The 24421-nt window shown below is 35.7% G+C and overlaps 1 protein-coding gene and 1 long non-coding RNA gene across 2 annotated transcripts; one reads left to right on the top strand and one right to left on the bottom strand.

Moving 5' to 3' along the window:
* Positions 1–9545: 9545 nt before the first annotated feature.
* LOC124542777 lies at positions 9546–11573 on the bottom strand. The gene is made up of 3 exons (XM_047120669.1): positions 11011–11573; positions 10122–10537; positions 9546–9596 (listed from the first exon to the last, which is right to left on the bottom strand). The coding sequence occupies exons 1-3, from the start codon at positions 11288–11290 to the stop codon at positions 9546–9548; spliced, it is 747 nt and encodes a 248-aa protein (XP_046976625.1). The 5' UTR covers positions 11291–11573.
* A 5687-nt stretch (positions 11574–17260) lies between these two features.
* LOC124542717 lies at positions 17261–17833 on the top strand. The gene is made up of 2 exons (XR_006967364.1): positions 17261–17566; positions 17723–17833. It is a non-coding gene; the product is annotated as an uncharacterized LOC124542717 (long non-coding RNA).
* The last annotated feature ends 6588 nt before the right edge of the window (positions 17834–24421 follow it).

Genomic DNA, 24421 nt, shown 5'->3' with positions numbered 1-24421 from the left:
ATCTTTAAACATGTCAATTCTTCCTCTCTCTGCTACCCATTTTCCACCTAATGCTCATCTCTCTCTTTGAGATTTAATAATTACTTCTCAAACGTGTAATGTATTATCACATGGACAATTAACTGCACATTTCTCCTATCACGACCTCTTATATCTACGCTGTAATTTTAGCATTCCTAAACGTAGACGTAAAGAAATTCTGCATCCCAACTTCAGAGACATTGATATGGAGCGTCTGCGTGTTGATGCCGTAAATTTGGACTGGTCTAGTGTGTACAATGAATCGGACATAAACAACAAAGTATCTTTCTTTACTTCATTGCTTATTGGACTGTACGACGTCCATGCGCCAGTAAGACCGGTCAGAGTTAAGCATTTACCTGCTCCATGGCTTTCCTCTACAATAAGGAATGTAATGACCAAACGCAACAAAGCCAAACTCAAATGTAAAAAGTATCCAACAGCTGAGAATGTTACTGCCTACAAGAAATTACGTAACCTATGTAACAGATTGTGCAGGGACGCTAAACGACGCTTTATTTTTAACTCAATCGAATCTCTTTCCACTGCTCAAACATGGAGATTCCTTAAAACTTTTGGCATTGGTAAAACTGATATGCACTTTAATAACACAATTAATCTTAATGACCTTAACAAACACTTCTCTTCTCCACCTTCCACGCTTCTAACTTCAAAAAAATTTCTTCTCTTCAAAAACTGGCTGCTATACCATCTCCTACATGTCTTCCGTTTTCTTTTCAAGATGTCGCAGAGGAGGACGTTAAGAAAGATTTACTTTCAATTTCTTCAAAGGCCGTTGGCAGTGACGGCATAAGCCGGGACATGTTAATTCTCATCATTGATATAATCTCTCCTATTATAACTCATATTCTAAATTTCTCCTTATCTAACAAAGTCTTTCCTACTGCATGGAAAATGGCACATGTCATTCCTCTGCCTGAATCCCCTAATCCCAGTTCTTTTTCACATTTTCGCCCTATATCCATTCTTCCAATTCTTTCTAAAATTCTCGAGAAAGCTGTTTCAAAACAGTTGGCCTCTTTTCTCCTCAATAACAATCTCTTAACTTCCTTCCAATCTGGTTTTCGTCCTTCTCACAGCACAACCACAGCTTTCAGTGGACTTTGACTTATTGCTGGGTGTCCTTCGCTCTCTTAACATTTCCTCCTCTGCGATTGATTGGTTTCATTCTTTTCTCTATGACCGTCAACAACGTATACGTTGTGAGGTGAGTCACTCTGACTGGACTAGACTCTCTGCTGGAGTACCGCAGGGCAGCGTTCTATCACCTCTGCTGTTCTCTGTATTTATTAATCAGCTTACTAAAATTGTTTCCTCACACTATCACCTGTACGCTGATGATCTGCAGATTTACAGACATTCCTCACTGAAGGAATTAAATGATGCCATTGGAAAAGTTAACTGTGATCTTGCTTTAATTAAAGATTGGGCTGACTCATTTGGGCTGTTAGTTAACCCCACTAAATCTAAGGTACTGATAATTGGTAGCAGACAGCTTAGAGGGCGAATTAACTTTGCTGAACTACCCTTTGTAGTCTATGATGGTTTACCTATAAGTTACGTAGATAAAACTAAGAATTTAGGCTTAACATTGGACTGCAATCTGTCCTGGTCTGCACATATCAATGATATCAGCAAACGGTTGCATCATTCCATTCATTCTTTGAAGCGATTGCAGAATTTCCTCCCACTAAAAACAAAAACTATCTTGGCTCAATCTCTTTTACTTCCTCTCCTCGAGTATGCCGATGTTTGCTATTTAGATGCCACGGATGAGCTACTTGACAAACTCGAACGACTTCAGAATTTATGCATTCGATTTATATTTGGACTGCGCAAATTTAATCATGTCTCCCATTTCAGACGTCAATTAAAGTGGCTTCCGATTCGTTTTCGCCGTAATGTACATGTTTTGACCACACTTTTTAATATATTAAATCATTCTACTCCACCCTATCTTTTCGAACGATTCAAGTTTTCTGCACCGCGTGAAAGACCACTTCGATCTTGTGTCTTGAATAAAGTTTTTAATATACCCCCTTATAATGGTATTTTCTACAAAAAATCCTTTACGGTGGTTGCTGCTGAACTTTGGAATTCTCTTCCGGGCTATATTATAAAAAATTGTAATTCAGTACATACATTTAAATTCAGATTCAAAAAATTTTATCTTACAGTTTCATCACAACAATAGATATCATATATATAAGTATATATGTGTATTTTATTTGGTATATGTATGTATGTATATATTGACAGTCCATTTATAGAGGAAAGCTTTGGGCTATATAACATTACGCTGTCACCAAAAGTGTCAGTGAGGAATGTTGCAAAAACGGGGAAAATTATTAACATTACCACTTTCTCTGACAAACCGAAAATCACGCGGGCGAAGCCGCGGGCGGCCGCTAGTTATTGTAATATATTGAAATAGTTTGTATTTCATTAGTTTTAACCAGTCTCAGAGCTTTGTTCCAGTCTCCAGAAAAACACACTTTTGTACTTCAAGATTTATTTAGAATCACAATTCACTTATTACACTTGCCGATGTTCCGAACGGACTAACTGTACATTTCATAATTTCAACTGACAACAACAATTCGTTATAGTGGAGTAACTCAACAAAACTAAGTGCATAAAACATAATAATTAAATAAGGAAAACGTAACTTTTATTATCATTAACATAACTTTTGCTCCGTGAACGTCTCCTTTCATATATGCTCATCGAACGTCTTGGCATGTCAACATCATTCTCTTGCAATAATTTGGTCTCCATCTGAGGCTTAAAATACTTATATTTTAGTGTCGATGAAAAGTAATAAGTTATTAAATGAAAAGAATAAAGTGTATTGAGCCTTGGTGCATCAATGTTGAACAAAATACAATTTTACACATTACGTTAGCTTATAAATAACATATGTATTTATAATATTTTATGGATATTCGTAAAGAAAATTTCACCTGATTTAAATATATTAATATATTACAATTATATTTTAAAGTATTTTAAACTTCAAACACAAAAAAACTAACAAAAATGCAAAAAAATAAAAAATTCTCATAAATGTAAATATATGGAAAAAGAAACCCAATTATGCATAAAATAAAATAAAAATAAACAATTATTAAGCGATACTTACGTAAGCGGGCTTTACGGCCGATTTCGAAATAAATTAATATTGTTCAATCCCCACTTCTGAGATGTTGGAATAATACAAAAACTCTCCTCACAATCAATACTTTATCTCTCCTGAAGTGGTTCACAATCAAAACTAATACAAGACTGATTATTTTGCTCGATCCTCTCAATTCGACGATTAAAGTAAGAATGACCATTTCTAGGCTTACTCCTAGTATTTAATGTTTACACGCCCCACCTCCGACTCTAGCAACATCCGGTTTTGATTTACCGCACTCACAAGTAAGTGAATCTAGTAAGAAATCTATGCCTGTTAAAGAATTAATAAAAAGGAGGGTACATAAAGCAGTAAATCAATGTTTGAATAGTGAGTTAAATATTAGATCTACAATACATACCTTCTGGAGACCGCTGAAAATCAGTTTAGAAGCATCATTGATGCTTCTTCTTTTACTGAGCGAATCTCCATTTGGTATTGTTGTACTGCAGCACAATTTTTTTTTTCTTCCCTTTTTCTATTATAATATTATTTATTTTTTTTGTGTAATTTTAATTTATTGTGTTTTTATACTGTTTATATATGTGAATAAGATTGTTATTGTGTTGTAGTGCAACTTGACCAATAAATCTTTATTATTATTATTATAAAATTACAAAATGCAGAAAAATTAGTTCCTGATTACGATCCTGATAATCGTGATTTAAATATAAAATGTTGGATTAAGAAAATTGAGCAATTAGGCGTAATTTATCATTGGAATGACGAAACTAAATCATTTATTTTGCAATCAAAGCTACAAGGACAGGCTATACAATGGTTTAATAGATTGGATTCGTATGACTATTCGTGGGATGAATGGAAATCTATGATTATAAGGGCTTTTCCACGTCATCATGATTACGCATCGTTGTTAGATGAGCTTTTGTCTAGAAAGAAACTCCCAACTGAATCTATGACTAAGTATTTTCAGGAAATGTTAGCTATGTGCTACAGGTGCCAATTGAGCGTTCAAGCCGCTGTATCCTGCATTGTGCGTGGGCTGCCTCAAGAACTTCGAGCAAATGCACAAGCATTTCAGTGTCATACTCCAGACGAGCTGTATGAAGGTTTTCTATGTGCCATTGATTCTTATCAAAACAATTCACAGAGAACGCAAAACTTTCCTGACAAAGCTGTTGGGCTTTCGAAAGCTTTGAACGCTGAAGGGTCTACCAGCTAGTTGGAAAATACCAATGCGAGAAAAACACCGGTCTGCTATCGCTGCAATGAGATAAGACACGTTGCGACTACCTGTAAGTTGCCTGATAAACGTAAATGTTTTAGATGTGGTAAACTAGGTCATGTGGCAAGCACGTGCACTGCTGATGGTGAACAGGTAACTTATACTAAGGTACAGCTATTATCAAATTTAAACGATGTATACATGAAAGCTTACATCGATACAGGGAGCGAGCTAAATGTTATCAACAAGAAGGCATCAGACGCACTTAAACTGAAGGTAAAGTCTACAAACACTGTTTTAAAGGGTTTTGAATGCACTTGCTAACAAATGTTTTAACATCTTTATCCAAGCCTGGCCAGTAAAATTTTCTTTTAATATTATTTGTCATTCTACGCACACCTGCATGACCTGCGGTGGGTAGTAAATGAAAGTCATTTAATATGTATTTTCTTTCTTCCTCATCATATATTCTTTTAACTCCTCTTAGAACATAGATACGTGGACCACTCCAGTCCTTACGTTCTTTTATTTCTTTTAACAATTCTTTTATGAAATTTTCAATTTCATTATTCTTTACTATGCATATTGCATGCATTTATTTTTCTAGTTTTACAAAATTCTCCTAACTTAGTCACAAATTCGGCTCGCGTAAATTGTGCCCTAAAGTTAGATTAATATATAATATTTTTCTACGTAGACTATAAATAAAACATTCTTTCTCTTCGTATAAGTTATCATTATTTTTCAATTTATTTAACTCCTCATTATTTATAAAAGTCATTTCCACTGAATCATTTGGTATCTTTAGTACCTCAACTACTCGTGGTTGATCAGGCCACAATTCGTTAGGTTTACTAATTTTAATTGTATTATTCTGCTCTACTTTATTTTCTAAGCGCCTCTTTTGGCCTCTAGTCATAACTAACAATATTTCTTCGTTCATTTGTTTTAAAGTGTCCTATGTTATGCGAATTCTAGACAAAGCGTCCGCTACGCTATTATCCTTACCTTTTACATATATAATTTTAAAGTCGTATTCTTCTAGTGCTAACCTAAACTTAAGAAGTCTACTTGAGGGGTCTTTCATTGAGAATAGATATAATAAAGGTCTATGGTCTGTCATAATCGTAAAGGATCTACCGTATACATATGGTCTAAAGTATTTTACTGTCCACACTATAGCAAGTAACTCTTTTTGAATAGTGGGGTAGTTTATTTCGGCTTTATTAAGAGGTCTGCTTGCAAAAGCTACCGGTTTCATATTTTGATTACACAAAACAGCGCCAATTGTTGTACCTGAAGCGTCAGTTTGAATGACGAATTCATTATTTTCTGAAAAATCGGGAAATTCTAGTACGGGGGGACTTGTCAAAGCCTGTTTTAATGTTTCGAAACTTTTTTGACACTCTTCAGACCAAACAAATCGTTCATATTTTCTCGTTAATTTATTTAAGGGATATGTTATTTCGGCAAAATTTTTGATAAATTTTCGATAGTAATTACAAAAAGCTATGAACCTTTTAACTTCGTCAGTATTGGTAGGTATGGGATATTTTTGTAGGATTTCGATTTTTGCAGGGTCAGGTAAAACTCCATCTTTTGAAACTAAATGTCCTAAATAAAGAATTTCTTTCTTCAAAAAATTACATTTCTTGGGATTTAATTTTAAATTAACTTTTCTTAGCCTTTCCATAACGTCAATCAAATTTTTATTATGTACGCTCAAATTTCTTCCAAATACAACTAAATCATCTAAATAAACAAAACACTTATCAAATGTTAACCCTGACATTGCAACTGACATGGCTCTGCTAAAAGTGCTAGGACTAGTCTTAAGACCCATTGGTAATCTTTTCATTTGGTATTGACCAGTGTTTGTCGTAAAAGCCGTGTATTCCCTACTTCGTTTATCTAACTCTACCTGATAGTAACTTTGATTAAGATCTAAGTGTGAGAAATAGATAGAACCACAGAGAGAGTCTAAAATTTCATTTATATTTGGCAAAGGGAACTTATCGTCCACAATGCAGTCATTAAGTTTCCGATAGTCGATAACATCACTTCACTTTTTTTCGGTACTAACAAAATTGGACTTGACCACTCGCTCTTAGCTTCTTCTATAATGTCGTTCTTAAGCATTTCTGTAATTTGATTATTAACTTCATTTTTTAAAGAATGGGGTAATCTATACTGCTTAACATATACCGGACTCGTATTTGGTTTCAAAGTTATTGATTGTTGATAAATATTGGTAGTATTTAATTTATTGCCTGGCAAAAAGAAAACATCTGAATACTTTGCACAAATATCCTGAATGGATTTATGCTCCTCTGTATTGAGGTGATTTAAATTTAAAATGTTTAATAAAGTTTAGCCCTATTGAAGTCATTAGCAGTTGACCAAAAGTCGCATAACTCATAATCTTGAATCGAATATATTTCCGGTTGAAACATTGGCAAAGTAACATCATGTTCATTGGTATTTAAAATTTTAACAAGTAATCTCTTGTTTCGTATCCTACTGATACAACCTGCAAGGAAAACATTATCAGCTAATTGCTGACTGTGGATAACACAGTCATTTTCCGAATTATTATCCAAAAGTAAGTAATGAAATGATTCACAACGCGCTGGTATAAGTAAATTTTCATTAGAATAATTCAACGAATCATAAAGTTATCAATTCGTCTGTATTTTTTTTTTTGTTTGTAAGGTAGTGCTTCCCGTGGTGTCCCATTTTAATTTTATTTTTTTCCGATGATGGTATCCGTATGAAAACGACATAAGTCTTAAATTTGCATTATGTATGTGCGCGATAAATAGGTAATTAACTCAAAATTGGTTGGCACAATTTTGATTATTCTTTTTTTATTATAAAGGATATACTTTAAGGGTAGTTTGGTGAAAGTTTGGTAAGGTTCTGAGCATAGGATCTATAACAAATTAAGGGAACGGGAGGGAACGGAACAATTCTGAGGAGCTCGTTAGCAATACTCGGTCGAATCTTTTATTTATGGGTTACTTGGATATTTGAATCACCTTCCGGAACGTGGTTATGTTCATTTAATTGTCATAATCGAATATTATAATCAACTAGCGACCCGCCCCGACTTCTCACGGGTGCAATACTAATACTAAATATACTAAAGAATTTGTTTATTTACGACATCACATTGCAAACTTCTAAAATTGTCAGTGTTTCTTTACTATATTGTTCATGTATTATATACACAAACCTTCCCCTTGAATTACACTATCTATTAAAAAAAACCGCATCAAAATCCGTTGCGTAGTTTTAAAGATATAGGGACAGAGAAAGCGACTTTGTTTTATACTATGTATTGACGGAACTCCTAAACGGCTTACAGTTAGGGTGCGATTTGTGGCAGAATTTCATACTGTCTTTAATCAAATTTTGTATACATGATGTGATGTCATATGATGTACGACATATAATAGCTCTTTTGCAAAGTTTTTTACCGAGGTCGATTACAGCTCTTTCGAGGTACCTTGTAGTTTATGCCGCATGACGTATTAAAACCGCATTTTCGAAAGTCTATTTTTGCTTTATTCGAAAGTTTCTTTTGAAACTGTCCCCGAAGTAGTTTCTGAGTCATATAAACGGAACGCTTAATCTATCCATATTAAGAAAAATTAGTTAGTCAACATCAGCTTCACTTAAAATCAAAAAATAAATAAAATTTTAACAAAAAGAAAAACCGACTTCAAACAAAACACTTTTTTAAAGCAAATAAAAATGTACAATTTTATTTATTGGCTAATTCTTTAACTATAAAAAATAGAATTAAAAATGCACATAACAAAATAAAAATGACTTGGAAAATTATTAATTGTGAAACTGGTAGAAGTGGTAATCGGAGCTCCGAATTAAACTTAAATTATAATAATAAAGGCACGGTGGAGTGACGATATACGCAAGGCGGCAGGCAGGAGCTGGATGCGAGTAGCCGGAGAAAGACCACAGTGGCGTGCACTGGGAGAGGCCTATGTCCAGCAGTGGACAAAAATAGGCTGTTGATGATGATGATTGATGATAATAATAAAGTCATAAATAGTGAACGGGAAGTTGCTTCAGTTTTTGAACAATTTTTTGCTGACATACCAGTTTCTACAACTAAGTTACTTATTTCTTCTCCAGCTGTTGCCGAATCATTGATGAAAGAAAATGTACGAGAATGCAAATCAAAATTTAATTTTACCCCTGTAAACACCAATATCATAATTTGTTTGATTATTTTAATGATGAAAAGGCACTGGTATCACTGCTCTGGGTGACATGTCAAATTTGAATTTCTTTTAAATATTTTAAATTATTTAGTTTTAAGTGCTTTAATTCCAATTAATGTAGTATTCTGTATTACAATTCTTTAAAAAAGTGTCAATAGTGTTTGTGACGCATATACGCAACTAAATCGGAACAAAAGAAGAATCGAGTCGACTGTTATACTCTGACGGCCGCTTAACTTGAAATCTACGTAAACCCGGGGAGTATTTAGTTTTAAAATTTATTTACTCATTTTTACACGTTCTAAACCTAATTCGAACAAGGCTTACATGTTCTGGACAGCATCTGTCTTCTCCTTTGGCGTGATTACTGTCTCACTTTGCTTGACAATTAGTTGGAAGCAAGGTTGAAAATTTTAACATAGTCCTCAGATAGTTCTTCACAATATCTGTGCTGTGCATAGAACCCAGCTTATTTTGTAAGCTGTAATCCTTGTGTTCAGTACATACTAAGCATATATTGTTTGAATTAGTTGACAAGTGAATAACTAAATACCTACATATTTATAAAAGTTAAATAAGTAATAATATTGTATGTGATTAAGGAAGGGATTTAGATTAGAAAGCCACGAAATTCGTATTTTGGGAGGTTTATTGGTGGAGAACCGCCCTGTACGACACCCCCCCCCCTCGGAAACACATAGTTTTTGAGACATGATTTTTTTAAATCTTGGATTTCTAACCTAAAAATGTATGAAAAATATAGAGCCATTTGAACTATAGTACTTTGGTAAAAAATTAGAAATCTGGCTTTCGAACGTCTCCAGCGCTGCGGGAAGTGCAGCCCCCGCCCGCCGTACTTTTATATACACTCTAGGGGTAGGGCATACTAGTATCATGCAGGGTCGGGGTTGACTAATTCAGTTCTGTCACTAATTTGGATGATCTACATACCATTAAAATAAAAGAGTGTTATAAGTATACATTTTTATTTATATACATATTTTATACATTTTATTATCTCTTCAAAAGGATCTAAATTATTTATTTTAATTTTTCTCCTCCACATCACCTCTATTAGCCACTCTGTAAAATTGCCTTTATAATTTTCTTTGGCATATAATCTTTTCATGACTCTCCAGTGACTCTCTATTCTCTGTGTATGGACCCCGTCTGGTGCTACAAATTTATTGACGGGGTCACTATGGTTTACTTTTTTATGTATGTAGCCATGTTCAGGAAGGCAATCATATCCTTTCCAAAAATCAGTGTGTATTGTGGTGCCTTCCTGAACATGTTTCTTGATTAGCCCCACTAACAAATCGGCATTACGCTCGTTTCCGGGGCATACTTCTAGGCGAAGATCGTCACTTCCGTCTTCAATGAGGCCCAGAACCCAATGTCCTTCTACATTGCGTCCTCTGTTATACTTTCTGCGTCCAAATTTGGACTCATCTCACTTCGGACTCACCTGGACAATTTTGCCTGGGCCTCCAATTTTCTGAAGATTATCTTCGTTTTCCAAATGATATACTACGATTGCTTCCCGGCAGTAGCTGTACCAGTCAGCAATCGTAGCTTGAGACACTACAGTTTCTCTATAATGTGTCGTCTCCTTTCGTGCCAATTCGTACGTATAATTCTCACTAAATAAATATGTAAGTTGAAATATTAAAGGTAGTGGCAACCTTGAGTTTTCGAACCATGTTTCCAATGCCCTACTGTACGATTTGTTTCGGCATTTGCCTTTTCGGCAAGAAAACTTGCCCACTTGACCATGACTCGTGGTTTCAGTTAGTTTCATTGGTTGCTTGTGGTATGTACACATTTTAGAAGTTAGCAGTAAGCCTCGCTGCTCAGCGAAAGCAATACATTGCTCATGAGTACCTGAAACAATATGAAAAAATTCCACTGTTATAAACCAAGTTCAAGTACTTTATAGTGAATATTTTGATGACGTTCATTATGTTAATAAGTTTATTACTTATGGCTTAAATACTGTTCTATTTTATTTTTATTTATTTTATTTAAGGACCACTAGTAGCTACTACATGTTTTTATGAAATGTAAAACAATTAAGTGAAAATAGCTAACATGTGAAGCTTTTTAAAGTAGCCACAACAATTACAATATTTGTTTTAAAAATACATTAACACATAATTATAGCAACATGAGTAGAAAGATTAAAAAAAAAATAAGTCAAAATTGATAAAAATTAAAGACCATAAAAAATAAACATGCAATTAATAAAATTAAAATTAAAAACACAAATAGTTTAACTTTACTTTAACTGTGAATTTAGAAACACTTTATTTTAACTGTGAATTTAGATAAACGAAAGGTTAAAATGACTAACTTACCAAGTGTCGAAAATATCATGAAAAGGTTCCACTGCGAACGAATCTCGTCAGCATACAAGTTTATGCGTCGTCCACTGGAACCAGAAGACGACGGCTGCTCTGGCATATCCCGGGACGAACCAGGTGTTGGTTCGGCGGAACAACCAGGTGTTGGTTCGGCGGAACAAACAGGTGTTGGTTCGGCGGAACGACTAGAGACCAACTGCACTACAGTCAACTCTTCGGGGGACGATGGCGTAGATAACGAGGCTTGGGGCTTCGGTGAAGACATGGTAGTCATACAAATATCGACACGAGTACAAAAAGATGCTCTCAACTGCGCGGCTATAAGATGACTGATGTTTGACACTTGTTTGTTCGTTTGGTATGAAACAAAATGGCGGTCACCGATTGTCACCCATAAAAACGTCAAAATTGTTAGTAAATTATTGTATTTTTAATTATTAATTTCGATCAAACTACGTGATTCCGAAACCTAATATTTTGTGGAAATACTTAAATAAATATAATCTTTCGAACAGTAAACATTTGAAACAGAAATTCGTGGCTTTCTAATCTAAATGTGAGCCCTAACTATTTATAAGTAAAATGAATTTGCAAAGACATTATCTATTTATAAACTTTTACTTTCATTTCCTGTTTATATTTTTATGTTTCAATTATTTTATTATATTGATAATACCTAAATGATTTGTTTATTTCATTATTTAATAATAATCATATATAATTTGGTGTATATATTTAATGGCAATTATATCTCATTGTCATTATGTATATGGACCAAATTATATTTATATTATTCGATTCTTTTTTCTAGATTATGATTATTCTGTATGGTTGTGAATTTTTGAATAAAATTACTGTTTGCGATTACAGTTTCATAGAAGAAATACAAACCTGGATACTACAATAAATATAGATATGCAAATACATTAATGCTGTATTTTCCATCGTGAGGCTACATCTCTACCTCTAACTTGAAGATTCTTTGTGAAAATATAGTAATAAATGTAGTTTTAAATAATAAAACAAATAATAATTACTGTAATAACTTTGGTTTTTTTTTTCCTAAAATATAATATTATGAATTGCATACATAAGTTATGTATTTACATTAAACAATAAAGATTGTTTAATTGTTTGTTTTAATGTACCCATTAATTGAAAAAGTATGAATAACAACAACAAAGTGTATTATTAAGCAATGATAATGTTTTTAAAATTGGTTATTTATTAGTGTTCAAAACAAACCATTGTATTCAAGAGTATTCATATTTATTAATAGATTTTTCTTACAAAATTATGAAGAAATTTTTAATCATTCTTAATTCAAAATTATTTTATAAAACCATGCCAGTAACACAAAATAAAAGATACTAAATAAAGAGATAAATCAATTTTTCTTAGTATATTTATTTTTAGAAGTAAATAATTAGAAAATTAATTATATGGATATGTAGATTGTAGTTTAATGAATGGCCACATCTTTCTTGGATGTTGTCTGTCTGCACCAAATTATCATTAATAGCTTAGCTGCTCCAAATAAAGGATTGATACACTGATAGCCTGAAAAATAAATTTATTTCATTTAAAGATGTTTACACTAAAGATTAATGGTTGAATAATAATACTATGCATTATCTCCATTATATCTACAACACATTCTCAACTTCCACCCATGAATATAATAAAAATAAGTAAAGTAAATATTATGTTTATGAATATACTCATTTAACCGAAAGGTACAAATAACAAATATATCTTCTGTTGTAAAATTTTGTTCTCTAGTTTAAGTAATGTAGTGTAAAGTAATAATAAAATATTATTAAATTACTTAATTGTCTTTACAATTGTCATTTATTTCAATGTAATTAAATAACGTGTTAGCATCCCATAAAAATAAATTTTAAATTTACTCACCTTGCGGTTGTATTATATTATGTAATTAGGTTATATATAGATAATAATATTTAAAACAATATAATCAGTATTTTCTTATATGAATTGAGCATTCATTTCTTCTTCACATGTCCAAATACTTAATAACTTTGTTCTAAGGCAATCATTAATAATGTTATAACCATTTTAGCTAATATAATATTGTTTTCCGTATTTGATAGTTAATTTTTAACGAGCACTCACTGGCTCCAAGCTAAATAAAATGAATTACAATTCCAAGTTCCAACTCGATAAGAAATTAACGAAAACGTCAAAATACTTGCTTACGAATTATATAAAAGCCTTCGCAAGCTATAAACCTTACAGGTTTAGAACTTAAAACCGTACATGACGTTCTAATTTTAATATTCCGAAAATTTCGCTTGCTGGTGAAAATCGAAAATAATAATTCGTATATGAGGACTAGCCCAGCTTACCTTAGGCTATAATATATTATCCTAAGTTATGGAAATAAATGAAATTTTATGTAGTTATAAATAAATTCACGACTGGCCATCGAACTTGGCACCCATTTAGATCTCACTTCTTTTGTCGTTGAAGTCAACAACCAAAGTTTATATCATAATATTGAACTTGGCTCTCATTTTACATTTATGTTTTTGATGGGATTAGTTTTACTCGCTCTCTCTTGTTTGCGGGTTTAAGCCACCTGCCTGCTGAGTCCGAGTTTTCACTCAGCTGCACGCTCACGTCACTCTCGGAGCAAGAGCAGCTGTCCTCAGCGTGGGTCTCACCCTTCCGCCGCACATCTGTTATATCCATGTGTGGAGTATCAATCGACTCCACCGTCTGCATGCTGCAAACTGAAGAGTCCGACTCCGACAGTTTGCGCAGGTCCTGCGTGTTCCGAGCTTAAGGAGCTCGGAGTCCTTTTGGGGTTTTGTTTTTTCGTTTCTTCCATAGCTAATCCCACGAGTAAGGGGGAAGTGACGGTCCGCCCAGGTGGTGCCCCCTGTACCTGGGTAAGCCTTGCGTAACTCGTCGAGGGTGTCGGCCGGTGCCCTGACGAGGATCGCGGTAGCGACTGAACTTCCCATCAGCCATGCATCCCCTCGTACCGCGTCGCCACTTGGGATTCGGGGTGATTTTTATAGAGGTTGTCTTCCTCACGGTCCGGCCGGTTAAGGCAAGACCCGCGGTCCCGCTCGAAGCCGCGAGACGTGTTCCACGACACCTCACTTAGCGGGATTACGCGTTACTCCTTTGGTCTCCGAGGTCAATAAACCTCGGAGACAAAACACAAAACATGTTATACGCCACAAACAAATTTTTGACAAATTTAACACCTAACAACGACTAACGATTGACACATAACAACACCAAACGTCACAAACAAAAACTCCCCTTTGCCACGAAGCCGCTCACACAGTCCACTCTGCTAATCAGAGAAGTACCAGGAGCGGTCCGTGACATACCCTCCCCGTCAGTCTTAGCCGTTGCCGACGACAAAAGATCGTCGACACCGTTGCCCAGGGTGCGCCACGAGGAGGCGACTGACATGCACCCCAACCTAACCTTTTTTTTTTTTTTTGTTTTTTTTTTTTTGTTTTACGAGGAGGAAAGGCATTTATGCCTCCCGCCCGGCCGGGGGACTGGGACGGGTATGTGGGACTCGACCGGGGCCATAAGGGCCCCGTGCCAGGGCAGAAGGCCCTGTCCTACCCACTAAAACCTCCTCGGGTTTCCACCGTACCGCGTAATGGAGGGGCTACGGGAACGCTAAAGCATACTTCGGGTCGGCATTAGAAATTCGCATCCCGAATTTGATGATAGTAGGGGTTGTTTCTTAAAGGGGTTGTTCCCCTCTCTCGAAATTTACCACTCCCAACCCGCGGAAACCCATAGTTTTTTTTTAATGTTCGTTTAAAGTTACGTGTAACGGATCGATATTTTATATTATAATTAACCTTAAATCATTATTTTTATGTTTATTAGCTTTTTTTCTGTATTATATTTTAACAAATACTATATTAATTTATAGTAAAACGTGTAAAAATTTAATTTAATTTTGTAGTGAAGTGACTTTGGTAAAGAAAATAATAATCACCCAGAAGATTTTACGAACATGACAATAGAATACAATATAACATAAAATATAAAAAATATCAATTTATCGCATTATTAGATGTAGTCAAGTATATATACAGATAAATGGTTCTTATAAATTTATAAAATATACCTATTGTTGTTTCTATTTTTCACCCAAAATTAACAGCTGTGAGGGGCACAGGAGTGGCGAAGGCAACAAAAATAGTAGATAGTTATAGTAGCTAAGGATAGGTTAGGTTAGGTTAGATTTTATGACCAAACGCTGCGCAAGCCGAGCGAGCGAAGCGAGCGTGCCGCGGCAGCGGCCGGCGCAGCGCCAGAAATCACATTGTATACCAATAATTGGAATTTTATATCTCTTCCTTCCTTGGACCACCACTCCTCCTTCAGTGCTCGTTATGAGCCCTTCCCTCTATATATACATAAAGGAATGTCAGAAGGGGCCTCATAACGATCTTGGCTGTCGTTATCCATGATGGGCGTTGTAACGGTAGGTATTTTGAAAATAAGAAATAATGCACACTCGTATCGTCCAAAGTCTTATTATTTTATTGTTCTTTAATTCAACACACAAGATACACACAAATAACACTGGATTATAACTTTACGAGCCAATAGGTTAGCACGTGTACACCTTTTGCGGCAGCTGTCCACTGAATGACGGCCGCTATTCATCTAGGCGACACCCACTACTCTATTCGGAATTACCCGCTCATAAAAAAAAAAACAACAAACAATAACACAATCGACTAAAACTAAAACAATATTGAAAAATCTAATTTTGATTAACATTAAATCATAATATAATTTCGTAAAGTTTATCATTTAAACTAATCGAAAATCAGCGCGCCGTCACGGCCGTCCTGCATTATCACACGTCCTCGTGTGTATGAGTCTCATCTGTAAGCCAAAAACATAGTTTGTTTTTATAGCACACTTCGTTCGGTCACCCTGACTGAACTATTTGCGTCCAGATACAACGAAAGTTTCGTAAATTAAATAAGAACCACACATAGCGTAGGGTCCTATGACACATGTCTCATTCGTTATTTAATGCCACACAGGCTAGTCGTTGCCACACAGGCTAGTCGTTGCCACACAGGCTAGTCGTTGCCACACAGGCCATTTGATGCCACACAGGCTAGTCGTTGCCACACAGGCCATTTGATGCCACACAGGCTAGACAGTAGATTAAAAATACAATGGAAAAAAAAACTAGTATAATTACTTACTATGGCCGTCACCGGCACATTCTGCCTCAGTTTGGTTGGTTGGGATTTCTAGTCCGCCACTCAATTCTAATGGAACATAACATTCAGGCATTGCACGCATACGATCGTGCGCATACTTATAGGTCCTATTTGAGTTAAGGGCCAGCAGTAAATACCGGTCACCATCCAACAGCTCAACTACCTTATAGGGGCCTTTAAATTTTGTCAAGCTTGGTTTGGTTACGCTCGTGATTTTCAAGAAGAACATAATCACCTACTTGAAATTTTTTTAACATAGCTTTACTTTTATCAAACCTTACTTTCTCCGAGGAAGCGTTAATTTCTATTGCGTGTGTCGATTGCTCTCTAATATGATTTAAATCTATTTCTATGTCATCGGTTTCTAATGACATTAAGTGTAAGGGCCTAGCAACCTTTCCTATTAACAATTCCAAAGGACTTGCCTTTGTAACCCTACTCATAGTACAGTTAATGGCAAGCTGAATATCAGGCAGTGCATCTTGCCTTGACTTATTATTGTCTACCTCAACAGCGGTTAACATATTCTTTAATGTGGACATGACTCGCTCTACCTGCCCGTTCGCGCGGCTTGTGCCGGTGGCTATAAGGTGTAGATTAGAAAGAAAGAAAGAAAGAAAGAAAAAACATTTATTGACATACACACATATAAAGAAAAAATTGATATAAAAAAACATAAACAAAGAAAGATATAATAATAACGAAAAAAAAAAAATATATTGTATATATATATATATATATAAAACTTGTGTGCAGTCAAAAGGAGACAGCTCAGGCTATGAGGGATTTTTATCCCTCTGCTGATTTTCAGCTGTCTCCCTTGTAGCCACGCAATGACAGTATCAACTTAAACATAAACATACTCATAAACATTTGAGGGGTACGGGACGCGAGGCGCAGGTTGCGACCGATCACACCATCGCGTCGTCTCAGGAGTGTTTATGAAAAAAAAAAAAAAACAGGTTTCGCGCGGGGCGGGGGGTGCGCGGCCGCAACGTGGACGTGGACATAACGGAACACCGTCGACGTCAGTGTGATCGTCACCGCACGCCCGTGTAGATTGCGTCACGTTGCGTCATTATAAACCTATTATGTTACTTATTCTGTGACGTGTTATTACTACCTTAAAGTAATTTTATTTGCTTACATTAATTGTAAAAAACAATAAAAAGTGAACAACAAACATAGTAAAAGCAACATAAAAGAACTACCATAGGTTAATTGAGAAAATTATTCCATATTTATACACTAAACGATATTCAGCAACACATAATGCAAATGTCCTGTGCTACTGTAAGGTATGTTATGCATTATTTTATTTAGTATATCTGTTAATTATATATAAAATTTTATTATCAACTTATTTTTAGTCAAAGAATCTGTTTGTGTTATATATTATTTGATTTGAAATATGCATATTAATATTGTAATCGTATTTTTGTATGTATTTTCAGGGAGTGAAACATCATAGGCGAGTCGAGGCAATCCGGCATCCGTGTTCAAGTAAGGAGCAACTTCCATATTGCAAGATGGCCATAACCGATAGGCAAGTAGTTAATCAAATTCAAAAAATAGGTATACTATACGTAATATTTAAAAGGTTGTTGAATTAGAAAAATTAGTTGAGTTTAGTAACATTAAATAAATAAATAATAATAAAAAAACAATAATAATAATAAAGAAAAAAGTACCTACCTAGTATATACAAGTAGTACCTACTATAAATTATGTATACACTAGATCTATGTCTGCTTTTGTAAATTTAGCAGATGGGTCTTGAATTTTGTTTTAAAATTATTAATGTTTTGCAGGCTACGGATAGGCGGTGGCAAGTTGTTCCAGATTTTGCTTGCGGAGTACCGGAAACTGCCTCGAAAACTAGCGGAGCTGTGCTTATGCTGTCTGAGCATGTATGTGGTCGCCCTGGTACCATGCGAGGTATTTTCGTCTCTCGCCCATCGTAGTTTTTTGTAAAGGTACAAGGGTTCCTTATTTTTTATAATGCCAAATAAAAGTGTTGCTAAATGTAATTTTCTACGGCTTTCCATCTTTAAACAACCAGAATTATTCAAAAATGGCGTGACGTGAGTGCGAGGGGGTATGTGAAAACAATATCGAGCGCAAGCATTTTGAACACGTTGTATTACGTTTTTAGTTCTTGCAAGTAGTCTTGGTCCTGTAATTGCATCAGCGTAATTCAGCTTAGACATAACCAAACTATCACACAATGTAATACGCAAATCAGTACTCAGTGAGTCACGGATACGATACAGAATCTTTAAACGGTAATAGCAATTGCGGACAATTTCAGAATAGTAGTTTTCAAAGCGTAGATTCTCGTCCATTAAGACACCCAAATTTTTTGCTTCAGAAACTCTCTGAATATTTTCACCCTTAATTTGTATGTTGAGGGTTGTAACAGATATTTTTTTAATTTGATTAGGAGTACCCAGTAACATATATTTAGTTTTACTTGGATTCAGCACTAATGTATTGGACTCAGACCAGTTTGAGATATTACTAAGATCTTCATTAAGCTTTTCTAGCGCGTTGTCTGTCTCTGAAGGTTTAAAGGAAATATACAGCTGAACATCATCGGCATATATGTGATAATTGCAATGTTTAATACACTTCGTAATGTCCGAGCTGTATAATATAAAAAGAAGTGGGCCTAGAATTGAGCCTTGTGGCACTCCTCTTTTAACTGTGGAGCAGCCTGAGATTAAAGGCCTCCCATCTTCACACTTCAATTCAACTCTCTGTTTTCTATCATTAAGGTAACTGGAAAACCAATTTAGAGATGTATGATCAAAACTTGGACAATAGCAGAGGAATATTAATACAGTCAAATGCGCGGGAGTAATCTAGCATAACGAGAATAGTGCCTTTTCCTTCGTCTTGAGCTGTAAGTATGTCGTCAACAACACAGGCCAGAGCGGTAGTTGTGCTGCGACCTTTTCTAAACCCAGACTGCTCTTCAGGTAGTATTCGATTTAATTCTAGATATTCTGTTAATTGACGACATACTATCTTTTCAAGAACCTTAGAGAGACATGGTAGAATGCTTATAGGTCGAAGATCTTTTAAGCTAACAGGGTTATTATTCTTGGGGATAGGTCGAATTACTGACTCTTTCCACATGTCAGGAAATATATGAGTCATTATGGATTTGTTTATTATGCTCGTTATAATTCTGAGTGTATAGGGAATAGTCAATAATATCATATCCAGAGATATGCCGTCCCTCCCTATGGCATTTGATTTTAAACTATGCAGCTCCTTTAAGACCATTTCTTCGCTTACTAGCTTTAATTTAAAATTCAAGTCATCATTAAATGAATGTATATCAAAATATGAAATGGCAGATAATGGTGCATTTTGTGACCCGGGAATATTCAGAAAGAACGTATTAATTGACTCCGGATCATTAAATTTTTCCGGTAATTGCAAAGTTTTTTTACTTTTAATTCTAACATGTTTTTTCAAATTTTTCCACATGATGGGGGAATTTTTCGCGTAATTGTTAATAAATATTTTTTGTAAACTTTCTTTTCATTTTGCATCGTTTCCTCTACTAATTTTTTTAACATTTTATAATATTCCCCATGAACCTCATTATTCGAGAGCTTAGCCTGTGTATGAGCTTCGTTACGTAAATTCATCATTAATTTTATATTATCTGTAATCCAAGGATAATGTTGCTCATTTACGTTCTTCATCTTTATGGGAGCTATTAGATCAAAGACTTCAATAATAACACCTGTAAACTCAGTAACTAAGTCATTGACGTTTTCTAGCCCAGCTAGAAAATCCCAATCTATATTTTCTAGGTATGGACTAAGTAATTCTCTATTGATAGTTTTTAAGCTCCTAATAGTTATTTTAAGTGGTCGGGATTTTTCTACTTTAATGTTAAGAATACCGGTTATGAATGCATGGTGGCTAAGGTCGGATATGTGGTCTACATTAGTCTGAATGTTAAGTGTGTCAGTACAAAATAAGTCGAGCAAGGTATTTGCGCCCGCCGTAGAATGAGTAGGTTCGGTTATATGTTGAGTTAGACCAGTAAACGAAAGAAAATTAGCCAACGCTGCAAACCCTATTGAATTTTTGTTGAGATAATCTATATTAAAATCACTAACCAATATAATACTATCATAATATTTAAGTGAACCTAACGTTTCGGTTAAGGCGTCAAAAAAGGTTTGCGGGTTTAGCCACTGGGGTCTATACGCTGTGCCTATTATGATGACCTTACTGTTTATTTTTACACTAAGCCACATTTGCTCCACATTTGTAGTAGCCGGGTGATTGAGTAAGTGTGCTGAGATACCACGCTTAATGTAAAACCCGACTCCTCCTCCACGTTCGCGCTTAGTGGATGCAGGTCGTGGTATATGATGCAAGCTATAGCCAGGCACAACCGGGGCGCAGCCCTCTTCGTCTGGTCTCAACCAAATCTCATTAACTGCCATTATGTCAACTTCATGTTTTTGTACAGCTACGATAAACTCCTCATGCCTAGTTCTTAATGAACCCTTATTTAGGAAGCCAATTTTTAATTTCTTATTATTCAACATTGCAACATTTAAGCGATTTGTTAAAAATTTTAATATACAACCAATTATACTTTTTAGTTTTTATATATATTGTAAAGATAGGGTAGATGTCATATAATTTGCATGTTCTAAAATAAAAGTATACTATACATATAAACATTAGTAAAATTGTAAGTTTTAATAGAATTGTAATATTTTTATATAATGAGTATTTATGTATATATGTATATTTATAAATTGTAGTTGTATAAGTTATTAAAAATATATGAGTTAAAAACAAATATATAGCAGCAAAACAATATCTTATCATTATACCATAGTTGCACACTCCTATTCGACACAGTATTGAGATATAAAAATAACAAAAGAATATAATATAATTTTCTAAAATAATAACAAATATTATTATAACGATTCTACAGATTTTTGCAAGATGTTGACTAAGTTGTACATACTTGCTTAGAAAAACGAAATATGAAGTATAAAATTTAGCTAATGTAAAAATTAAAATTAAGAATACATTACGAGTGCCAGTATACATGAGTTTCCAATTTAATCGACTCCAAAAAATTTCATTATATCATTTTCAGAACGTATGCGATGAGACATGGAGTTGGCATCTTTTCGGACAAAGATACGACCTGCATTTGTCCAGATGAACTTCCACGCCTTCCGTCGACCTTCTTCGCGAGCCTTGAAGAATAGCTGAGCGTTCGTCCTTGTCAGACGTTCATTAATATAAAAACGTCGCGGCTGTCCTTCAATAATACCCGTCGAGTCCACAGTACGACGCACTCGTGCCGCCCGTAGTAGCTGATCGCGCACCGCACGTCTAGCGAGGCGCACAATGAGCGGCCGGGGGTGCGGTCGCTCCTCGCCTTCATTGAGACCGCGGCGGGGCCCCGCTCGCTCGATTAATGTTGTGTGTATTACAAAAGTCCCTAAACTCTTTTCCAGCAAAGCATCTACCCTGATCAGCTATGACGCGTGAAGGAGCACTAAACAAGGAGACATTGTATTTTAATGCCGAAATGGCACTATTTGCATCTATGTTGCGTGTATGATGTAATATCACGTACTTGGTAAAAGCGTCTACTGATACAAAAACATACTCTTTTGCGTCTTTCTTACCGCTTAATTTACCTGTTGCATCCATGTGAATGGTATGCCATGGGATTGGAGTTTTAGGAATTGGATGTAGTTCAGCTTGAATTTTTCCCGAGTTAGACTTTGCAATTCTACAAGTTATACAGTTTTCTACAAATTTTCGTACATACTTATTCATGTTTGGGAACCAATAGTGGCAATAGGCTTTTTCCAATGTTTTCTCCCACCCTAGGTGCATGATATTTTCGTGTACATGATTAATTATAGCCCACTGAAATTCCCTAGGCACTATTGGCAACCAATAGCTCTTGTTATTTCTGTCAATTTTGCGATAAAAAAGATCGCGCCTAATTTCGTACGTTTTTGCGATATCACTACTGAGCCCATTTGCCTGAAGTTTTGTCATTATAGAATTAATTTCGTTATCATTTTGTTGTTTAGCCTGTAACCAATGGTCGGAAATCGCAGTCAAATGGATACGTTTTTGTTCGGCTTTGATGGCAGAACGTACTGTGTTTGGCAACGGGTTACGGGAAAGGAAATCTACGTGACTCATTTGTTTCCCTAGTCTATATTCGACATCAAAGTCAAACGCTTGCAGGAAACACCACCACCTATGAACACGAGGCGTAAGGTCAACCTTCGACTTAGAAGCCTTGACAGCATTGCAATCAGTAACGACTTTAAACTTTCTACCCTGCAAATAGTGACGGAAATGCTTGACAGCGTTCACCACTGCAAGCGTTTCCAGCTCATATGAGTGGTATTTTGATTCAGCGCTGGAGGTTCGGCGACTGAAGTATTCGACTACATGCAACTTGCCATCAACTCGCTGCACGAGTATTGCGCCATAGCCTTCAGCGCTAGCGTCTGTATGTAGCTCCGTTGGGAGATTAGGATCAAAGATCATCAACACAGGTTTATCAGTCAAAATGTCTATTATACCCTGACGAACCTTCTCTAGTTGGGGATTCCAATTGATTTTACCTTTTCCCGACGTAAGCCCATAAAGAGGAGCTGCTTTTTGAGAAAACCCAGGTACAAATTGCCTAAAGTAGGAAGCTAAACCAATGAATTGTCGAAGTTGAGAGACATTTTGAGGTGGTGGAAGCTCAGTAAGAGCTCGAATTTTGCGAGGATTTGGTCTTATTTCACCGGCCGACTCTTCATAACCCAAAAATTCAACCCTGGTTTTGAGAAAACTACATTTTTTTTATATTTAGCGAAAATCCTGAATCAGTTAACGCTTTAAGAACTAGCTGTAATCGCTCGATGCCCTCGCCTACTGTTCGTGATGGAATGATGACGTCATCAATGTATACTACTGCAAATGACTCGGTTAATGCCCCAAGGGCTTTATTAATGGCACGTTGATACACTGAAGGTGCATTGCGAAGCCCAAAAGGCATTGACAAATACTCATACTGGCCATCCGGAGTTACAAACGCGGTACATTCTATGGAATTTTCTTGGACAGGAATTTGATGGTAGCCGCTAGCCATATCTAAAGAAGTAAAATAGTTTGCACCCACTAAACGCTGTATTTGATCCAAAATAAGTGGTAGAGGATATCTATCGGGCACCGTATTACTGTTCAGTTCCCTATAATCTACGCAGAGCCTATCGCTTCCGTCCTTCTTCTTAACTAGAATAATTGGACTTGCAAAGGGGGAAGAACTCTCGCGTATGATGCCAGCTGATAAAAGTTCTTTAATTTGACGGCGTACTTCCTGTCTTTCGTCTGGACTCAACCTATAGGGTCTTCGTTGAACCGTGAGATTAGGGTCAATTAACTTAATGACCACCTGACCCGTACTAACTCTACCCTCAACGAAATAACTAGAATGATTTTTCAGTAAGGCTATTAATTGCTCTTTCTCGCGATCAGACACGTCGCACTCTATACTCTCGAATTTGTCTACCTTTTTACTTATGTCACAAATAGAAACTACCCTGTTCTTTTTAAGAATGAGAATGTTTTCAGAAATCTCTATTGAGAACCCTAATGTAAGCAGATCCCTTTCAATCATTATATCGTTGGAAATACACGAATCGGGCACCACATGAAACAGTATCTGCACTGAATAACCCTGAATTGAAACTGTAGCTAGAATTTGGATATTACATTTGAGGCAAGCGTTACCTATACCTAATAATGTTACTGCATTATATTATCGTTTACCCGGAAACCTATTTGACAGAACTTGTTTTATTAAAGAGCACTCGGCACCCGAGTCAAAATAAAATGAAAACATCTCACCGGTCTCGTCTATGAGCTTATCCATAGCTGGTTGGATGGAACAGATATTCACTCGCCGTTCCGTCAGTGCATCGCTGCCCTTGACATCCGCACTGGGGCAGCGCGGCGCGATGTGGCCTCGTTCGCCACACTTGAAGCAGGTCGGAGTGATGGTCTTCTTCTGCACGCCAGCTTCCTTCCTTCCTTCCTTCGACTGTTGAGAGGATGTTGTATCTGATATCTCAAAA

Source organism: Vanessa cardui, chromosome W (genome assembly GCF_905220365.1).
Source record: "Vanessa cardui chromosome W, ilVanCard2.1, whole genome shotgun sequence".
In the NCBI taxonomy this organism is placed as follows: domain Eukaryota; kingdom Metazoa; phylum Arthropoda; class Insecta; order Lepidoptera; family Nymphalidae; genus Vanessa; species Vanessa cardui.
Note: the sequence above shows the minus strand (reverse complement) of the source record. Positions and strands in the feature narration are given on the sequence as shown.